At 45.6% G+C, this 20648-nt stretch overlaps 1 protein-coding gene across 1 annotated transcript in view; it reads left to right on the top strand.

Annotated features, from left to right (window-relative positions):
* Positions 1-1988: 1988 nt before the first annotated feature.
* Positions 1989-20648, top strand: part of LOC121445694 (calcineurin-binding protein cabin-1) — a gene marked incomplete at its 3' end in the record, with an annotated part of 67984 nt that continues 49324 nt past the window's right edge. Inside the window, exons 1-9 of the mRNA XM_041647842.1 lie at positions 1989-2300; positions 10574-10648; positions 11275-11367; positions 11783-11896; positions 13161-13295; positions 14933-15113; positions 16104-16233; positions 17821-17970; positions 19476-19762. Coding sequence (XP_041503776.1) covers positions 10646-10648; positions 11275-11367; positions 11783-11896; positions 13161-13295; positions 14933-15113; positions 16104-16233; positions 17821-17970; positions 19476-19762 — 1093 coding nt within the window. The remainder of the gene's footprint in view (positions 2301-10573; positions 10649-11274; positions 11368-11782; positions 11897-13160; positions 13296-14932; positions 15114-16103; positions 16234-17820; positions 17971-19475; positions 19763-20648) is intronic.

The raw sequence follows: 20648 nt of genomic DNA, 5'->3' as shown, positions 1-20648 counted from the left end.
AAAACAACACTGGTTTGTTAATCTCTGTGTACAGATAAAAATGGTCCTCCAAATTTACTAATATCTCAAGATTGAGATATTTGACCAATTAAGAGGAGGGAATGTAAGACTTTAAGACAATCCTGAAGCCATTTTTGACAATTCTGAATCCTCTCAGCCTCTGTGCCATAGTGCTTCCCCTCCTCCCCTGGGAACCAAGGACCTAACAGCTACACTCGCACATACTCAGTTCCTGAACAATTACCCATATACGTATGCTTTGGTTCGGTCCCCTGGGAAACAGGGTCAAAATAACCTCTTACCTCATCTGATCTGGCAACAGCTCTCCAGTCAATTATTGGTAATAGCCCTTTCAAATAAGCCAATCAGAATAGTCAAAGAACAACCCCCCTTGCTTCTGTGGCCCCTTTAAAAGTAGACTGTACGTGCTATTCGGGGTCCCTCGGCTTCCCGAATGCTGGGGGACCCTGTCATGACAGAATTAATAAAATCCTCATGCTTTTGCATCGGCTGTGGTGTGTGAGATGGTCTCTGAGGGCGACTCCTTCTCGGTGTTTGGACGCTAGAGTCCAACAACACAATTTTAATACTGTAATTTTAATATTTATGTGTTCTGTCCACCCCTCCTTCCCCTCTCGCAGTCCATACTTCTCTGAAGTAAAAGTTGATAATATATTTTTAATTTCCTGTCATATTAATAATGCATTTTTTCCTTTGTACTGGACTGATTGGATTGAATTATTTAGCATGATTCTTACCACTATTAGTTTTTTTTTTTTGTCTGTTGTATTTGTTTGTTTTTGTTTTCCAAGGCAGAGTTTCTCTGTGGAACAGCCTTAGCTGTACTGGAACTCACTTTGTAGACCAGGTTGGCCTTGAACTCACAGAGATCTGCTCACCTCTGTCTCCTGAATGCTGGGATTGAAGGCGTGCCCTCCCCCCAAGTGTTTTTATTAACTCTCAAGAGACTAACCTCTCCTATAGTGGGCCCTTATCAGAAGACTTTCGACGGGAGGTATTTCAAGTCAAGACCCGAAATACTTCTCTATACCCCTTTCTGAACTGGGTCTGCTCCCTGCCCTTTCGCTTTAAACCATTTGGGGTTCTAAGTCTTTCAGTACATATCTCTAATCTCTGGTACATATCTCTAATCTCTGCCTTGGGAGACAAAGGCAGGCACATATCTGTGAGTTTGAGGTTAGCCTGGTATAAATTACCAAGTTCCAGACCAGGGCAATATAATGGACGGAGAAAGGTTCCAGCTCCCCCATCTAGTCCTGCCTGCGTTTTTCTGCGTTTCTATTACTTTGAGGACACCTGCCCTGGGTCTTTGTTAGGAATGCCTTTTTTTTTTTAATTTTTATTTTCTGTATGAGTGCTCTGCATGCCAGAAGATGCTATTAGATCCCATTATAGATGGTTGTGAGCCAGCATGTGGTTGCTGGGAATTGAACTCAGGTCCTCTGGAAGAGCAGCCAGCTCTCTCAACCGCTGAGCCATCTCTCCAGCCCCCATGGAATGCCTTTCTTATAGTGACTGCGGGAGCTGCAAGGGGTAGTATGTGATGGCGTTGGCCAGTAACGTCAGAAGCCTTAGACGGAAGCAGCCACAAGTTCGAGGGTAGCTGGGACTGCGGTGTAAGACACAGTTTTAAGAACAATTGGGGCTGGAGTTCAATTCCCAGCACTCACATGGCAGCTCACACCTGTCTGGAACTCCAGTTCTAGGGGATCTGACACCTTCACACCAATGCATATTTAAAAAAAAAAAAAGCAAGTCTTGCAGGAGCTCAGGACTCTTGCACGAGAACAGTAGCCACGCGCGGGAATCACAGAGACACAGCACAGTCTCCAGGGCGCCTGCGAATCCGCTCAGACTGCAACGGCGGGAGCGCCCACGCCGATTGGCTGACAAGGCCGGCACCCAGCCAATGAGAGTGTTCCTTGTTGAACGTGCGGCGCGCAGGAGTCTGGGTGCTCAAGCTGTTGCCGTGGAGACGCGGGGCGAGTTCCGGGCAGTCAGGTTTGCGGATGGCCGCGGAGTGTGCGTGAGCTCGGCTGCGGTGAGCGCCAGGAGGCGGAACCACGCGAGAAGGCCGCGGCTCTCCGCATCCTCACCGGCGCGGGGCCGAAGCGAGACCGGAGATCCGCCGGCTCGGGACCGGGCCTCCTGCCCGTGCCGGCTCCTCCGCGCTACTCCCACCGCCGGCCAGAGGTGCGCCGGGTGGGTCACGGTGACAGCGGCGCGAAGCCATCCCTTTCTGTGCGTCCTTTCACTCACCTTCACAGCAGCCCAGCGAGGTGAGTGTGATATTAGTGCGGTTTACGCGGGTGGAAACGGACGCGGACATAAGGTTTCTCAATGATTTTAAAATTCCCGGAGCGGCTTCCATCGACTGCAGCTGTTTCCGCTGACAAGCCGCCCCAAGGAAGCAGATTGATCGACTTCACCTGGCTCTCCCGGTTTCTGCACCTGTGGATTTTGGGGCCTGCTCAGCTCTTCAAGACTTGAATTTTTTGGCTTTTCGAGACGGGGTTTCTCTGTGTAGCCCTGGCTGCCCTGGAACTCGCTCTGTAGACCACGCTGGCCTCGAACTCAGAGATCGTCTGCCTCTGCCTCCCTAGTGCTGGGATTATAGGCGTGCAAGCACCATCGCCCTGCACAAGACTTGACTTCTTATAGGTCATGAATGTGGACAGCTGAACGCCATGTAGCTAAGGTTCCTTCTATGCGATTACTTTGTTTAGAAATAGAATATTTAGAGTGATCTCCTTTAGGGGCCCCCAAACTCTTGTCGATATATTTATAATATGTTTTAAATTTAATAAGAATAGTAATACTTTTAATGGTTTTTTAGATTTGGGGTGGCTGTACTCTGGATCTCTGTGTTCAAGGCCACCTTGGTCTACATAGTGAGTTCTAGGACGGTCAGAGCTGCATAGTGAGACCTGTCTTTCGTCCCCTGCCCCTGATGCAAAAAGATTGCCAGGCTCCTTGACCCCGGTAGGCCCTACATTGCTTATCACTGGGTGACAGCGATGAGGGGCTTAAAGTATTTTTCTTCATAATCTGGCTTTGGGCCATGGAAACTATAAAGAGTTAAAGAGACTTGCTGTGACAGTGCATGCTTTTAATCCCTGAACTCGGGAGGCAGAGGCAGATGGGTCTCTGAGTTCAAGACAACCTGGTCTATATAGCAAGTCCAGGCCCATTTTTCAGAGAATATATAGAGAGATCCTGTCCAAAAAAAAGGGGGGGGGGAGCGTGTGTGTTTGTGGTGGTGGGGGTTTGGAAACTTGAGAATTTAAAGCGATTAATGTGCTATTCTTAGAAAAATGCAACTGAAAAAAAGAAAAATTGCAACTGCTAGGAATTTGATAAATGATTATAAATTAAGCACCCCAAATTAAAATCCCCCAAATCCAAACTCTTGGGTGCAGAGATGACTGCACTGTGAAATTTTGTTCCGTGTAAAATTATTAAACATTTTATGTAAAATTAATCTTCAGGCTATGTGTATAAGGGTATATGAAACTAGTAAACTTTGTGTTTTAATGAGTCTCATAAGATATATACTTGGAAAAACTGCAGAATCCAAACGAAACATTTTTGGACTTTCTCCTCTTTATTTTGTAGCTGTTCTTTTGTTTTGTTTTGTTTTGTTTTTTCGAGACAGGGTTTTGCTGTAGTTTTAGAGCCTGTCCTGGAACTAGCTCTTGTAGACCAGACTAGCCCTGAACTCATAAAGATGCGCCTGCCTCTGCCTTCCGAGTGCTGTGATTAAAGGCGTGTGCCACCACCGCCTGGCTTGCTGTTCTTTTTTTTTTTTTTAAAGGTTGATTTATTTTATTTTATATGTATGCGTGCATGTATGTTTGTCATGTGTGTTTCTGGTACCAAGCAAACCAGGATGTTGGTACTTCTGCAGTTAGCTGCTGTATGGGTGCTGAGAGCTGGACCCAGGTCCTCTGCAAGAGCAAGTGCTGTTAACTGTTTTTTTTTTTTTTAAATTAGCTGCTTCTGGGGCTCATGGAGAAGAGTAAATATGTGACCCGCCATTCTTGAATTGCTTACACACACAGTGATCATGTATGATCTCAAGTGCACAACAGAAAAGCTGGGATCAGGTGGAGATGCACCAGTAGCAGCAACTCAGAGACTATCCATCTGAGTCTGTTTTATACTTTTGGGTCCAGGAGGTAGAACTGAATATAGCTGACTAAGCTAGTCTGGGTAGAGGTCGTGGTAGGGTGCTGCAGGCACATTTTCTGCACACAGTCAACAATAGCACACAGACTAGGGAAGGCAATGGGATCCTTAACAGCATGCCCTTGTCAACCAGACACATTTGCTCAGGCCTTCCTCTGCTCCCCACATATTTCTGTGATAGGCTTCTTTCACTCAGCATGTTTTCAAAGACTGCTACCCAGGTTGTTAGCTCTTTGTTTTTATGAGTAATCCATTGTTTGGATGTACCATATTTTGTGTATCCATTCATAAAATTATCGACTTTTGAGCTATTTCTGCCTTTTGCATATTATAAATAATTCTCATTAATCTTTGCTTTGGTGTTTGACTTATGTGGATGTTCCATAGTTAATTTATCCACTCTCTTTATAGACAGTTAGGTTGCTTCCATTATCTTGCAAGTATAACTCCTGCGCAACAAATAATCCTATGTTCTTGTATTTTTGTATTGTTGGTGTAATGGAAAAATTAAAAATGCTGTGGATCCCCAGCGGTGGCAGCAGGTAGCAGAAATGCTGTAGGTCCCCAAGTGGTGGCAGCAGGCCATGTGGCGGCCGACAGCAGGCCCTGAGAGCAGCCAGTTCTAGGCAGGGACGGCTGCAGATCCCCGAGTGGTGGCTGGTCCAGGGCAGGGAGACACGTGGCAGCAGGCAAGAGACAGAGACATGGATAGGCATGCCATGCAGAGTGAGCTTGGATATTTATTCAGTGGGTTATGGAGGGGGAAGGAAGAAGAGCAGAGAGAAAGGCGGGGGGGGTGGGAGAAGTGGGGAGAGGCAGAAGCTGCCTATTTGAGAGGGAGACTTTAAAGAGGGGGAACTCAGGCTGGAAGCTGAAGATCAGCCTTTCTCAGCAGATGGGGAAGGAAGTGGGTGTGGCTTGTCTCTTAAAGAGATAGAACAGATCATTACAGTTGGAGATAGGTCTTCAGGGTAGAGGCCTAAAAGTACAGTTCTGGTTGAAATGTACATGCAACTGTAATTTTCTTAGATATTGTCTAATTGCTTTCTAAAAGGATTGTATCACTTTCCTTTATGTGAGAATAGTATTGCTTTTCCACAAAATTTGCTTACTCCCTCTGCCTTGAGACAGGATTTCATTATGTAGTCATGTCTGACCTGGAATTGGCTATGTAGAAAAAGGCCAGGATGGTGTTGAACTTGCAGTGTCTTCAGGTGCCTCTTTTTCCTGACTATTGGGATGAGAGGCCACCACGTCCAGCTTAAAAAAAAAACAACAGGAAAATTGTTTAACAGATTGACAGATTATTTTTTGTGTAGGGGGCATGGTTGCTACAAAACCAGTGTGGAGGTCAGAGGAAAACCTGTGGAGCTGGTTCTCTCTTTCCACCTTTGTGTAGGTTCCGGGGATTGAACTCAGGTTTCTCTATCGTCTGAACCATGCTTCAGCACCATACTAATTGGCTTGGTACTAATGGTATACTTCGCTGAGTTCTTTTATTAGTGTGTAAATTTGCCATTGATTATGGGTTTAAAGTTTTTTTTTAAAGGTGTTCTATTGTATTGTCAGCACAGCAATTAGTAATACTTTTACTTTTTATTCAATTCTTAATTTTTTTGAGATAGGATCTTGCCATGTAGCCTATGCTGGACTTGAGTCCACAGTTCTACTGCCTTAGCCTCCTGATGCTGAGGTTACAATGCTGAGATTAACCCTGGCTTTCATACTTACTCTTAAACCTCAGTTTGCTTTTCCTGTTCTCATTGCATTGGCTGATCATCCTAGCAGAGGTGGTGGCTATCCTGGCTTTAGTCCTTATACCAATAGAAGTGTTTGTAGTGTTTCTCCATTAATAGTATTTTGGATTTAGGACCAAGGTATTTATATTTCTTATCACGACAAGAAACCATCCTTCAGTTCCCATTTTCTTCAAGTGTTTTTTTTTGTTCATTGGTGTTAAATTTTATTAGATGTTTTTAAGCTAAAGAGTTTATTTTAAGACATTTGTATGTAGCCGCTTGTCTGTATGTGCATCATGAGCATACAGTGCCTGTAGAGGTCAGAAGAGGGCACTGGATGCTCTAGAACTGGGTTTCAGGTGGTTGTGAGCTTAACCTGGGTTCCCAGAAGGGCAGCCAGTGCTTTTAAGTGCTAAGCTGTCTCCATGTGGAAATAATTGTATAACTTTTAATATGACTTAATCATGTTTTCATTTTTATATTATTGTTACATTTCTTTTACTTTAATTGGATTTGCTTTTATCTAGAAGGGTTTTTTTGGTTACTTTTCTCATCGAACCAGAACTTATCAGTAGTTGTCTGGCCAGAGAGTTCCAGGGGTCTTCCTGTCTCTGTTCCTTAGTTCTAGGCCTGCAGATGGACGGGGGACCCAGAGCTCAGGTCCTCAGGTTTGCACAGCAACCACTTTCTCGATGGAATCGCCTCAGCCCTCCTTAATCACAGCCTTTGATCAGAACTATCTTGGTTTTAATAATATTTATGGAAAGGTGTGTGTGTGTGTACACACTTGCCACAGTAAAGATGTGGAGGTTAGAGGGCAACCTTGGGTGTTGGTTCTTGCCTTTTACCCTCCCTCCTTCTTAAATTAAAACCATTATTGGGGCTAGAGAGATGTCTCAATGGTTAAGAGCATTGAGTATCTTCCAGAAGACCCAGATTAGATTCCCAGTACCTACATAACAGCTCACAACACAACCGTTTGTAACTGCAGTCTCGGGATCTGATGTCCTTTTCTGGCCTTTGCAGGTACCAGGCACACGTGTGGCACAGAGACATACATACAGGCAGAAACCCATATGCATAAATAAGTAAATGAATGAATAACAATTTAAAATATTACTGTGTGTATGGTGTTTTGTGGCGGACCTCTCGACCGGCGAGAAAGAATGACCACCACACCAGGATTCCATTCAGATCACGCTTTTATTGGAGTGCCCTTGATTGATGGGGAGCATGGAACGAGAGGGCGGGAAAGCGAGGAACAGGGAGCAGAGGGGAGAGGCAGCAGGAAGCGAAGGGGCCAGGGGCCGGGGTGCACTTAGGCAGCCCCTTAAATAGGGAATTGGCACACGGGTCGCCCTGTGATTGGCTGCCACCAACAGCTGACACCAGACCGCATCGGGATAGGCTCAGGGATCCTCATTCACCGCGCATGCGGGAAGCAGGGACGCGCAGCTCTCAAAGCCATAGCCAAATATGGAGTTGTTTATAACCAACAAGACAGGATGTCGGCGCCATCTTGTAATGGCGATCCTGTCCGGCTCACTACAGTGTTTGTATATGGAGCTTAGAATAAAATTTGGGAGGGTTGGTTCTCTCCTTCCACCTCTGTGGGCTTCAGAGATTGAACATCGGTTGTGAGGCTTACATGGGAAGCACCTTTACCTGCTGAGCCATCTCTCCATCCCAATTGATTTGATTTTTCTAAGCTTTATTTTATTTGCACGTGTGAGCTTGTGTGTGTGTGTGTGTGTGTGTGTGTGTTGGGTTGGATGTACACATACATGTAGATGTCAGAAGACAGCTCCCTGGAGGTTTTTCTCTTCCACATTTGTGTGGGTTTTGGGGATTGAACTCGGGTTGTCAAGCTTGTGCATTTTCAGGCTGAGTCATCACTGGCCCTTCACTTTGTCTTGGAATCCAGATCTCTTGTTCTCTGCTGTGTACATCAGACTAGTTGGTCTGCATGCACAGACATAAGATTTCTTATCTCCAGTTATGTGTGTATGTATGTACCTATGAGTGCAGGGGGCCCTGGAGGCTAGAAGAGGATGCTACATTGACTGGAGTTGGACTTACAGATGGTTGTGAGTTGCCTGACTTGGGTGCTGGGAACCGAGCTTGTGTATTCTGTAAGAGCTAAGGGATCTTCAGTGCTGAACTACTCTCCAGTCCAGCTCTGTTGTCTCTTAACACTGTTACATTGGGAACCAGACTTAGTTTGACTTCTGGAGAGGATAAATACCACTCAAACCACAGAACCCTTCTCTGTTTTGAGCATACTGTGTCAGAAACATAGGTGCAGATGTTTGTCTTTCCACAGCACCAAAACAACAACAGTAATAAAGTAATAAGTGATAATAGAATAACAATAAATTCACAAGGTATGGCAGTTTCAGTGGCACCAGTTTTCCAGATATCCCCACTTTCTTTGATGACCCTGACTGAAGTAAACACAGATTCTTGATTCTAGTGTTAGTTCCTAATATTAACTTTAGGCTACACATTACAGATTACACAGTTTGTGATGGTGACTATCTTCATACAAGAACATGCCTCTGGCCAAGAATCTCCTTCACCCCTCTTCAGAAGAGAAGAGGAAACAAACACTGGGTGCAGCACCCCCGTTCCTACTTCATGCATGTGAAATGTCCAGGTTGTTAGGAAATCACTGTGGTTTTAGCCATGCACAAGTAAAAATCTTGTGTGTTGGTTACTTTACTACCCTCTCTCAGCCTACAGGCAGAAAGGAAGACTTACAGGAGAACTCTCTTTCTGGAGAAAGCAATATTCAAAGTACCTTGAATCCGGGGCTAGAGAGATGGCTCAGAGGTTAAGAGCACTAGCTGCTCTTCCAGAGGTCCTGAGTTCAATTCCCTGCACCCACATGGTGGCTCACAGCCATCTATAATGAGATCTAATGTCTTCTTCTGGTATGTAGGTATACAGGCAAAGTACCCTGAGTCCAGAGAGTGAATTCTCTCTGTGTGTGTCCCTGACCCCCTCTGTCTCCAGAATTGCTGTCCAGGGGCAAGAGGCCTCAGCAGAGTATGAGGGGTGTTTTGGAGGTCCTGAGAAGTAGGAAAGCTGATGGAAATGTAAGGAGTGGTTCACCTGTGGGGAAGCTGCTGCTGCTAGCCAGAATGCTGCTGGTTGTGGGTTTAAAAGCAGAGCTGCAGACGTGAGTCCGTTTGCAGAGGGGAAAAGGCAGGCCTGGGTCCAGATGGTCAAATGGGCAGGTGGACAAACAGGAGAGCAGCTAGCACAGGTAGCAGCAGTTAGGTAGGTTCTGTGAGCAGCTGGGACATGGCTGAACTGAAGCTCCTGGGAAAGCTGGTCATTGCCTGCCTGTCAGCCCTGATGCCCACACCCGATGGCCAGATGATGGGTTGGTGGGCACTGTTACCAGTGCTTTTTCCTTAGTCTGGCATGTCCAGTAAGTTGTTGGTCCTAGTTTCCTGACAAAATTTTAATATGTCCATGTGCTCCTACAGTCCCAATTCACCCGATACATTTATAGTATGGCAACCTTTCTACTCCCAGGAAGAGTCATTTATCAGTCTGTGCTGTGGGTGTGCTGAACAAATTGTAGCTGGAGACTGCTCATTCGTTTCCCGGCCACCCAGACCCAAAGAATCACGCAGAAATTATATTCATTACATCACTGTTTGAATTAACCCATTTCTATTATTCTGTGTATCAGTACGAGGCTGTGGCCTACTGGTAAGATTCCGGAGTCTTTCTGCTTCTGCAACTACATGTCGTCTGTCTGACTCCGCCTACTCTCTCTCTATATCTCTTCCAGCCTGGCTATATTCTGCCCTGCTGTAGGCCAAGGAAGAGTTATTCATTAGCCAATAAAAGCAACACATATACAGAGAATCCCACATCACAGATGGACGATTCCCATGTCCACCATGTACATAGTCATCCTCCATACTCAAGATGGAGTCCAAAGCTGCTTGTAAAATTGAGACTCTGAGGGCAGGGCACAGCCTGAAGAACCAGAATTTTACATAATATAGACTTAGAACAAGCAGGGCACAGCCGGATCTCAACATTCTCCCTGCCTGCTGGTCGATTCTGTCTATTCCAGATACATCATGTAACTGGAACCGGACAGTGTTGACTTTTGTGTTTGGCATCTTTTTTTTTTTTATCTTAGTTCTACAGGTTCCTTCATGTTGTAGTATGTATCAGAATATTCTTTTATGAATGGATAATGTTCTTTCATGGACTTTCCCCATTTTATTTGTTCATCAGTTTGTGGGTGTTGTGGTGACTCTTCCTTTTAGCTCTTAGGGATAACCATGAGCAAGTTTTATGTGAACATGTTTTCTTCTGAGTAAATGCATAGGAGTAGAACTTTCAGACTGCATGCCGATTCTGTTTGGCGTTTTGAGGAATTGCCAGTGCGTTTTCCAGGGGGGCTGTTTTATATTCCCAGGAACAACATAGAAGTTCTAACATCACCACATTCTGCCATCCCCATTGTCTTTTACAGCCTTCAGACTGGTTTGCCTTCCTCTAATTTTGTTTTTCCCATATTTCTAAGACACAGGTGGGTCCTAGCACTGTGCTGTTCCTGGTTCTTCCTGAACCCCTTGGTCCTGTTTCCTTTTTAGGGGACTGTGGACTGGCACATCCTCTACCAGTAATGGGAACTGATCCTCCGTGGTGGTGCTGAATCTCTAAATATGGTAAGAGCTAATGCCTGCCCAAGTTGTTGGGGACAGTGTTGTCACTTTGTACCTGGAGTAAGGAGCATTTTCCTTCTGCTGCCAGGAACACTGCTGGTACAGCTGTGGGTGAGGATACTGACTGGGTGTTGCTTTAGGGCTTCAGTCACATTAGTGGGAAAGACAGAAGACTGGCGTGTTTCTTTAGGATTGTTATTCTTTCTGTTTTTTTTTGTCGAGACAGGATTTCTCTGTAACAGCTCTGGCTGCCCTGGAACTCGCTTCGTAGACCAGGCTGACTTCAAACTCGCAGAGATCCACCTGCCTCTGCCTCACAAGTGTTGGGATTAAAGGCGTGTGCCACCACTGCATAGCTGGGATTGTTTTTCTATATACAGGTCTTGTACTGTGTTAAGTAGAAGCTGGGTACCCCCAGCCTCTGTTCATTCTGTGGTGGGCAGTATCCAGGGTTTACTTTGCATCCTGATTGGCATCGCCCCACAGACAAATTCTTATTCTAGTCTTTACCTCTGGGTGATTGTTGGTGGTTCATTCCTCCATAGCTTTTCATAGCAGTCTAGACTATGTTTGGAAGCAGAATTGTATTCATCTGAGCACTACGCTGCTCTTCCTCTGAACGTTTCTAGATTCGAATTGCAGCCTTAAATGCCAGCTCCACAATTGAGGATGACCATGAAGGAAGCTTTAAGAGCCACAAAATTCAGACAAAGGAGGCCCAGGTATGTATGTACTCAAAGATCTTCCTCTGGGGTACACCTTGCTGCTCATTTTAAATGAATTCAGGCATCTCCTTAATGGAGTTGTAAGGGGAGATTGCATTGTGACGGTGGCTGGCTTCACCTTGTGTTGGACTTCTTCACTCTGAAATAGCCATGCTTGAGAGCTGTCTATTCTGCCTTTTGTGTTGCTGCCTCTTGCCCACACTTAGTGGTGCTGTGATTCTCTGTGTGTGCCCGAAAGGGACTCTTTTTCCCCAGTGATGAGGTCTGGACACTGAATAGCATTTCTTTTGCTATAGCGGCTGTGGCTGACAGTTAACTTGGCAGTGACTCACAGCCTTCCTGTTACACAGAGTTTTGGTTTAAATGGATCCACTTTTGTGTGGTGTGAACCATCTCCTATCTTGGTTTGCAGGAAGCAGAGGCTTTTGCCTTATACCACAAGGCCTTGGATCTGCAGAAACATGACAGGTTTGAGGAGTCTGCCAAGGCCTACCATGAGCTCCTGGAGGCGCGCCTGCTGCGGGAGGTGAGGCACTGGTAGGCTGGGTTGTGGTTTTTGAGAGAAGAGTCTTAACTTTGAAGTCTAGGCTAACCTGAAACTCAGGGCTTTCTTGGATGCTGGGATTGTGGGCATGGAACACCCTGCCCAGTGCTTTTTAGTGTTGTCTGTCTCTTGTTTTGCACATGTGTACATGTATGTGTTCATGTGTGTTTGGCTTTAGTTTTTTTCTTTTTGAGACAGGATCTCATGTAGTTTAGGCTAGTCTTGAACATGCTGTGTAGCCAAAGCTAGCCTTAAACTGATTGTCCTACTCCTACCTCCTGAGTGCTGGTTGGCCTGAAATTCTCTATGTAGACAGACCTTTAACTAACAGTTTTGCCTATCTCTGCCTCCTGCTATGATTAAAAGTATGTATCACTATGCCCAGACAATTTTTTTTGAGGTGGGGAGGGCTGTATTTTATTTTATTTTATTTTATTTATTTATTTTTTTTTTGAGGGCTGTATTTTAAAGACAGGGTTTCATTGTATATCCCTGGCTGTCCTGGAACTCACTCCGTAGACCAGGCTGGTCTAGAACTCACAAAGATCCGCCTGCCTCTGCCTCCCAAGTGCTGGGATTAAAGTTGTGTGCCACCACTGCCCGGCTCAGGCAATAGTTTTTATTCAGTCATTTCTTGGAAGAGTTAATGTTTTTAAGTCATTGCTATAAAAGCATCAGTGAACTAACTTTTTATGTTAAAAATGTTTATAATCCTTATGCTCTTTGATCTCATGTTCACATTTGCTATCCAGGCTAGGAATTACTGCCCTTTTATTACAGAGTTTACTTGCAGCAGCTCTTTGGTTGGAGTAGCTTATTGGTGGTTATATGATGGTTCAGAGTCAGGAGCTTGGCCTTCTGGGGAAAAACTTTAGGTCCTGCCTGCTCACCCCAGGAAGCCTCTCCACACTTGTCCCTGAGCAGGGGGACTGACTGGACTGGTTTGTCAGAACTGATAAACATTTCCAGCTACACTGAGCACCCGAGATACAGCAGCAGGGGCAGAAAGGAGTCCCTTGTCTTTCTTGATTACCAAGTTTGGCCTTGGTATCTTCCTGGTGGTTTGGCCTTTCTTTGTATGATTGGAGCTGTCAGGACTGCCCAGAATGTCTGCAACACCTTAATTTCCCAGGTCAGGTGAACTGGGCTGTCCCAAGCAGTATCTGGCCTGGAAATCAGGCATTCTGTTGATTGCTTGCTGAAGCTCTAGGAACGTGGAGTCACTTCTGTTTCTCTTTCCTCTCAGGCAGTTTCTTCCGGAGATGAGAAGGAAGGGTTGAAACACCCTGGACTGATACTGAAATATTCTACATATAAGAACCTGGCCCAGCTGGCAGCCCAACGAGAAGATCTAGAGACAGCCATGGAATTCTATTTGGAAGTATGGAGTTGGTAGTACTCAAATATCCATTTACACAGTTAATGAAGAAGGGGATATGATGTGGTGGTGTTGACTGAAAAGAAGAGTTTGTAGTGGTGTCCTACCAGGATATTGAGCCCGAGGCATTGAATTTAGAAAGACCTGGAAAGCAGGGTTAGGGACTGGGATGGACTTTGTACCATCAGTACACCCGTGACTATAGGTGACTTAATTCATCCATTTGAGCCTCCAGGTCTGTGCCAATGTAATGGGAGAAAAGAAGGGGTAAAGCCGAACATAGTGGTACATATCTATAAACCAAGCAGTGGAGAGGCTGAGGTCGGAGGATCACATAGTAAGTTTGGAGCAAAGGAATCCAGTTATTAGGTATGAAGAGCAGAGCCTGACACTTGTATTCAGTGCACTGCAGCCATAATAACATCAGCATTGTTTCTGTTGTACCAGATAGTGCGCCAATGGCTCTCCATGCAGGCTTATGCCATTTTTGCAAGGAGGTTGAGCTTATCCTCATTTCAGTGATGAGGACACAGGCTTAGGTTATTCTGCTAATTAATGTTAGAACAGTGATGTGAACTAAGGTCTTCCCAAAGCCTATAATTTTTCTAGAATCGTGTAAGAGTCCCATATTTTTCTTTGTATCCAATTCCTCCTCTTATGATTTATTTTAAAGATGTATCATATTTTTAATTAAGTGTATGTGTGAGTATGTGTGTGTGACTGCAGGTGCTTGCCAGGCCCTTTGGCTTCAGACCCCCAGAGTTGGAATTACAGGTGTGAGCTGACTGACGTAGGTGCTGGAACCAAACTCATATCCTCTGCAAACTCTCAGCAAACGCTCCTAACCTCTGAGCCATCTTTTCAGCATCTTATTTCCCCCTCCCACGTATTCACATGTGCACTTGCCAGAGGTTAATGCTGAGTGCTATCCTCAGGAACATGTCCAGGTTTTTTGGTGCAGAGTCTCTTATTGACTTTGAGCTCAACCAATTAGAACTAGTCTAGTTGGCCAGTGACTCCCGGGATCCACCTGTTTCTTAATGGGTTTGGAGGCTCAAACTCAGGTCCTCGTGTTTGTTGGGCAAGCACTTTACTGACAGAGCTTCCCCCAAGAGTCTTCCTATAAATATGTAAGGAGCACAAATGCTTCCGTAAGTAAGTTTTGTGTGACAGTTCTCATGTATTTCAGGGCTATGAAGGGAGAATGACCTTGAATTCTTAATCCTCCTCCTCTTAAGTGCTGGAATTAGAGACATGGAGACATGGAGTCATTATATAACATGCATTTCTTGAGGATTTTATTATGTAGCCTAGACTGTCCTGAAACTCACTTTGTAGTCTGGGGATTGGTCTTGAACTTGCTGTCCCCGTGCCTCAGCCTGCAGAGTGTTACAACTGCAGGTGTGAGTCACCATGCCCTGTTCCATGTGACTTTTTTGTATCCTTTCTCTGGGTCTTGGACACGTGTGACTCCAGAGAAGTGAACCAGCTTTACTAGTTATAAGTAGGCATAGTGCCTTGTGTGCCCTGGGTAATTTGTATGGCTGGGCCAGTGCTTCGTCCCTTTGTCCCCAGTCTGACTGCCCAGTGAGAAGTCTAGTCATGTGTGTACATGTGCCCTCTGCTTGCACTGCTTCTAGGCAGTGATGCTGGACTCCACAGACGTCAACCTCTGGTACAAAATTGGACACGTGGCACTGAGGCTCATCCGGCTTCCCCTGGCTCGCCATGCTTTTGAGGAAGGACTTCGGTGTAATCCTGATCACTGGCCCTGCTTGGACAATCTCATCACTGTTTTGTACACCCTCAGTGATTACACAAGTGAGTCTGAACAGAGGAGAGAAGTTAACTTGGGTAAGCTGGTAGCAAAACTGATCTTGTTAGACTTTCTGCCAAACTGAGGAAGAATGGAGATGTTTTTGCATACTTTATTCTGTTTTCCTTTCTTCATTAACCTCATAATGTAAGTATAACAGTAGGATAGTGTTAATGTGTTCCCTAAAGGATTTCCTCTTTACCTTTGTCCATTGTTCTGTCTTTTTTGGGTTGTTGTTCTTTTTTTTTGAGAAAAAGTTTCTTGTGTCACCTAAGCTACTCTTGAACTCAAAATGCCTGCCATGTTGAGTGATTTAATGGCAGACATTTCTCATTGCTTTGGAGGCTAAGCCAGCAGATTGGTGCCTGCTCTTGGCTTCTGTGTTTGCCACCTCTGATATCTTTACTTGATGGGGTGGGGTTGGGAAACGAGAGGAAGGTGAATCCACTTCATGTGTATCTGATACTAGGGGTATAGTTCATCCTGGGGCACAATTCTTTATGTGTATGTGATATAGAGGTATAGTTCATCTGGGGGCACAATTCTTTATGTGTATGTGATATAGAGGTATAGTTCATCCTGGGGTACAATTCTTTATGTGTATGTGATATAGAGGTATAGTTCATCCTGGGTGGCATTGTCACTCTCATAGCAGAGATAGCTAGACATTTTGAAGGACAAATAGCTGATCACTGTGAGCTCTTTAGATTTTTTTTTTTGTAGCAGTTATTAAATATGGAATCACAGGGTTAAGGCTGCACAGGGAAGTCATACATCTGTTTGCTTCTGGCAGCAGCTGTGCTACTCACCTGCAGGTGTGTGTTCTGGATACCACAGTCTCAGCAGTCGTTACTAATTAATTGAGTAGGGTAAGATGCTAGCTCATCATTGTTGTGCGTTCTTTGGTTCCAGAGTGGGAACATTTTCCTGGTGTTGACTGGGAGGCTAGAGTTCGGGAAGCAGTCTTAGCTCCTCACCTGTTTCTTTCCTGCTAGCATGTCTCTACTTCATCTGCAAAGCGCTGGAGAAAGACTGCCGATACAGCAAAGGTCTGGTCCTCAAGGAGAAGATTTTTGAAGAGCAGCCTTGTCTCCGGAAGGACTCACTTCGAATGTTCCTCAAATGGTAAGGCCTGAATCACGTCACCACGTGTGGCTAGTAAGCATCAGGAACATCCTTTGTCCCCACTCTGTGTCCTGATCTGAGTGCAGTTGGAGTCCTTGAACTCCAGGGCTTTGGCCCCTGTGCTGCCTTCCTCAACAAGCTTGTGTTTACTTGCCTGTTTATTGTTTGGTGGGGTTAAGGAGTAGGAATTGAACTCGGGGTTACAGCCCCTGCCAAGATTTTGTCATCAGTACTGCCCAAATTCAGTCTTGATCTTGTGCCACCCCTGCCATGCCTCCAGAGTAAAGCTCATTCTGACCTGTATCACCTAGAGGACCTTTGCAGCCTGGGCGCTTCCCTCTCTCTCCTTTTACCTTCTGCTCTCCCCCACTCCCTCCACACACACATTCCTTTGTTAGAATTTTCTCAGGTGCCTGGCATATTCCTACCTGGCCCCCTTGTGACTTACTATCCTGTCTCTTCAAACCTGTGGCTCCTGTGCTGCTAGTTTTATGTCTACTTAACACAATTCAGAATCATCTGAGAGGAGGGAACCTCACCTGAGAAAATACCTCCCTAATATTGGGCTGTAGGTGAGCCTGTAGGGCATTTTCTTTATTAGTGATTGATGAGATACGGCCCAGCTCACTGTAGGTGGGGCCATTCCTGGGCTGGTGGTCCTGGGTTCTATAAGAAAGACTGAGAAAACCCTGGGAAGGAAGTCAGTAAGCAGCACTCCTCTGTGGCCTCTGCATCAGCTTCTGCCTCGAGGTTTGTGCCCTGTTTGAGTTCCTGGCCTGACTTCCTCCAGTATTGAACAGTGCTGTGGAAGTGTAAGCCAAATAAACCCTTTCCTCCCCAAGTTGATTCTTGGTCATGGTCTTTTATCGCAGTATAGGAACTCTGGCTAAGCCCTCACCTGTCATGTTGTTCCCACTTGTTTTGCATTGTTTCACTTACGTTGCAATTCTCTAATGGTGCCTCTGCAGCCTCTGAGCTGTGGTGCCCCTCCTCCCCAGTTTCTCCACTCAGACAACCCTGTAGAGGGGATTGGTGGCTGCTTGTCTCAGGCTCTGTTCTCTATAAGCCTACCCCTGTGCTCATGAATGTCTTGAGTGAAGTAGTGTTTCTGAGGAGACTGTTAAGTCTCTAGAGTGACTGTAGTGCAGTAGACTGCTGGAGGCACCGGGGCACACTGGGAGGGCAGGTAGTACGTCATCTCAGGCTGTGAGTGCTCACCTGAGACCTTTCTGTAGTTTGGATATGCTGTTGATTTTGGTGAACATAATTTGTCTAATGACTTTGTTGGAATAGACAGGCAAGGCTTTTCTTTCCTATGGCTTTTTAGACACGAAGGTGATACTATTAATACATACAGAAACCTGTGCCCTGTTGTGGACTGTGGAAGGAGCAGAGGGCTTTTGTGATTCCCAGTGTATGTGGGCATATGCATGCTGATAACTACTCATTTGAGGTCAGAGCCACATTGTAATTTATGTTCAGCAGCTATCAAATATTGATCACAGGGTATTAAATGTATTTCTCTTTGTAGAATTTTGTCTTTGGTTCTAGTATTAACTAATTTCCTCCTGTCTTCTATGCTTTTAGTGACATGTCAATTCACGATGTGACTGTGAGTGCAGCGGAGACACAGGCCATTGTAGATGAGGCTCTGGGGCTGAGGAAGAAGAGGCAAGCGTTGATCGTGCGGGAGAAGGAACCGGACCTGAAACTAGTGCAACCCATTCCTTTCTTCACGTAGGTCATCTGGTTTCTCTAGGAACATCGGGTGGTCTGTCAAGATACTCCCTGTGCAGGAGGGAGGAACCCCAGGCCCATCCATGTCTGGAGGTGTGGGAAGGCTGGTGTGCAATGGCTAGAGAGCTGGAGTCATGGGCCTCCTTGCAGGCTACTAAGAAACAGGTTCACTCTCTTTAGTATGCCCGGTGTAGGTTGCTCTCCCAACCACTAGGAATGTTCTTATCTTTTTCAGTCTTCTCTGCTAAGCAGAGGAAAGAACACTAACATTTGGCACCATTAACTAGGAGAGAACCTGGCACCGTGGAGTTTGTCACAGGTGTGGACTTTCCTGGCTGTTGAGTCTGTATTCATATGAGGGCCAGATGACATGCAAGATGTGTAAGATAGGCCTCAGCGTAGCCCTTGTGAGCCCTGACATGTATAAGAGGCCCTTTCCTTGATGGAAGGGGGAGCTGATATTGGTGGCTCACTGGAGTTAGGGTAATTTAGTACTGCAGTAAGCTTTGGCATTTAATTTTTGCTTTAAAATTTTTGGCGTTATAGACAGGCTCATGCCTGAAATCCCAGAACTCAGGAGGCTGAAGCAGGTGGGTCTCTGATTTTCAGACCAGATTGCATGAGTTTAAGGCCAGCTGGGACTATACAATACGACTGTCTCAAACATACATATACACACACATATTCTGCCATTGAATCTTGAGTCTTTAAAATTTAGCATGTCCTGGCACCAGTATAATCCTAACCTCTTGCCCCTAGGTGACCTTACTCAGTCATTGCTGCTGTGGTGTAGAGCGCCTCTTCTGTGTGCCTTCACAGCAGTCCTGGTGTGACCTTAGGGACTGTGGTGGTGGTGCACCCCTTTAATCCCAGCACTTGGGAGGCAGAGGCAGGCAGATCTCTGAGTTTGAAGCCAGCCTGGTCTACAAGAGCTAGTTCTAGCTAGGATGGACTCCAAAGCTACAGAGAAACCCTGTTTCAAAAAACCAAAAAATACCCGGGGCTGGAGAGATGGCTCTGTGGTTAAGAGCATTGCCTGCTCTTCCAAAGGTCCTGAGTTCAATTCCCAGCAACCACATGGTGGCTCACAACCATCTGTAAAAGAGGTCTGGCACCCTCTTCTGGCCTTCAGGCATATAGACAGAATATTGTATACATAATAAATAAAAAAACCAAAAAATAAAAATAAAAAATAAAAAAAAATATGGGAATAGCATCTCTCTTTTGTAGAGGATGACATAATGGAATAGAACACTGGGGGTCTCTGCTGGGGTGAGGACCAGGAAGATAGCAGTCACTTCACCTGCTCTGGTATGGGCTCCTCCACTGTGCACATGTTGGAGTCAACACTTTGTTGGTTATAATAGTGACCAACATGCTGACTACTTTCTCCCTGCTCTGTTGAGGTCACAGCTCTGGGAATAGTTAGTTCTGCTGAATTTATTTATACAGGCCAGTTGGCCTCTAAGAGGTGCTGACCAGGTGTGGCACCCCTTTCTTTGTAGGTGGAAGTGCCTTGGAGAGAGCTTGCTGGCCATGTACAATCACCTCACCACTTGTGAACCCCCAAGGCCCAGCCTTGGCAAGAGGATTGACCTGTCTGACTACCAGGACCCCAGCCAGCTACTAGCATCCTCTGTAGTGGTTACACCTATCAGTGTGGTCCAGCCAAATCCTGTTAGCACCAACCCAACTGTCACTGTGGCTGAGCCTGTGCTGTCCTATACCTCTGTGACCACAGCCAGCTTCCCACTGCACAGTCCTGGTCTGCTGGACACAAATGCTCCCATGGGTGAGTAGACCTTGTAAAGTCACATTCTGAAGAGCCTATGTATGTATGTTGAGCCCAGCAGGAATAAGAACAGGGGACTTTGGCATCTCCAGGGAAATATATCACACGGCATCTCCAGGGAAAAGCATCATGCTGGTCCTTGTAGACAGAGTGAAAATGAGAGCTCCAACCTTGTAGAAAACTAATCAGCCTGGTCCCAGGGACAGCACAGAAGCTTTCACGCTCAGGGGCTGGGGCTACAGATGCAGCTCCTTGGCAGATTCCCATTCCTTTTCCAACTGCTAAGTCTTTGCATGCAAGTCCTCTTCTCTCTTGTGATGTGATCTGGCGTCTCCTTGTTGCTGGTCCTGCTTTCTTGCTATATGCATGCATTCTAAGTTTGTTGACTTTAGAAGTTGTTACCATGTGTAATAGTACATTTTTTTTATTACCATTGAACTTGTAAGAAGTTTTTACCAAAAGCTCCCGTGCAGTTTCTTGATTTTTCTGTCACTACACTCAAGAATACCTGGCACGTAGAGAAGTTTCAGAATGACTGTAGGCATGGTTGTTTTCTCAGTCACACGTGACACTTCCCTGTTCTCTACATAATTCATGGTTTTCTTTTTCTATTCCTGTCATTCTGTATTTGGTGGGTCTTGGCTAAGGTCAGAGCCACTTACCCTGCCTGCCCTAGGATTGAGGCCACAGAGGCTCATGCCGCTGGTTAGTGCTGAAGGTAGACATGTTCTGAGCCCTGACTAGGGTCTCTTCAGTGCAAGAAGGATATGTTTGTTATTAAAAAGAGATCTCATGGCTGTTACAGAAGAGTTCAGTGCTGGAGGCTTGTAAGCAATGGGTACATGTGTTGCTGTTTTCCTTGCCTGCCATTGTGTAAGATTTTAAT

Source organism: Microtus oregoni, unplaced genomic scaffold (genome assembly GCF_018167655.1).
Source record: "Microtus oregoni isolate MIOR12 unplaced genomic scaffold, Mior012 000296F_ref0000097, whole genome shotgun sequence".
NCBI classification, from domain to species: domain Eukaryota; kingdom Metazoa; phylum Chordata; class Mammalia; order Rodentia; family Cricetidae; genus Microtus; species Microtus oregoni.
Note: the sequence above shows the minus strand (reverse complement) of the source record. Positions and strands in the feature narration are given on the sequence as shown.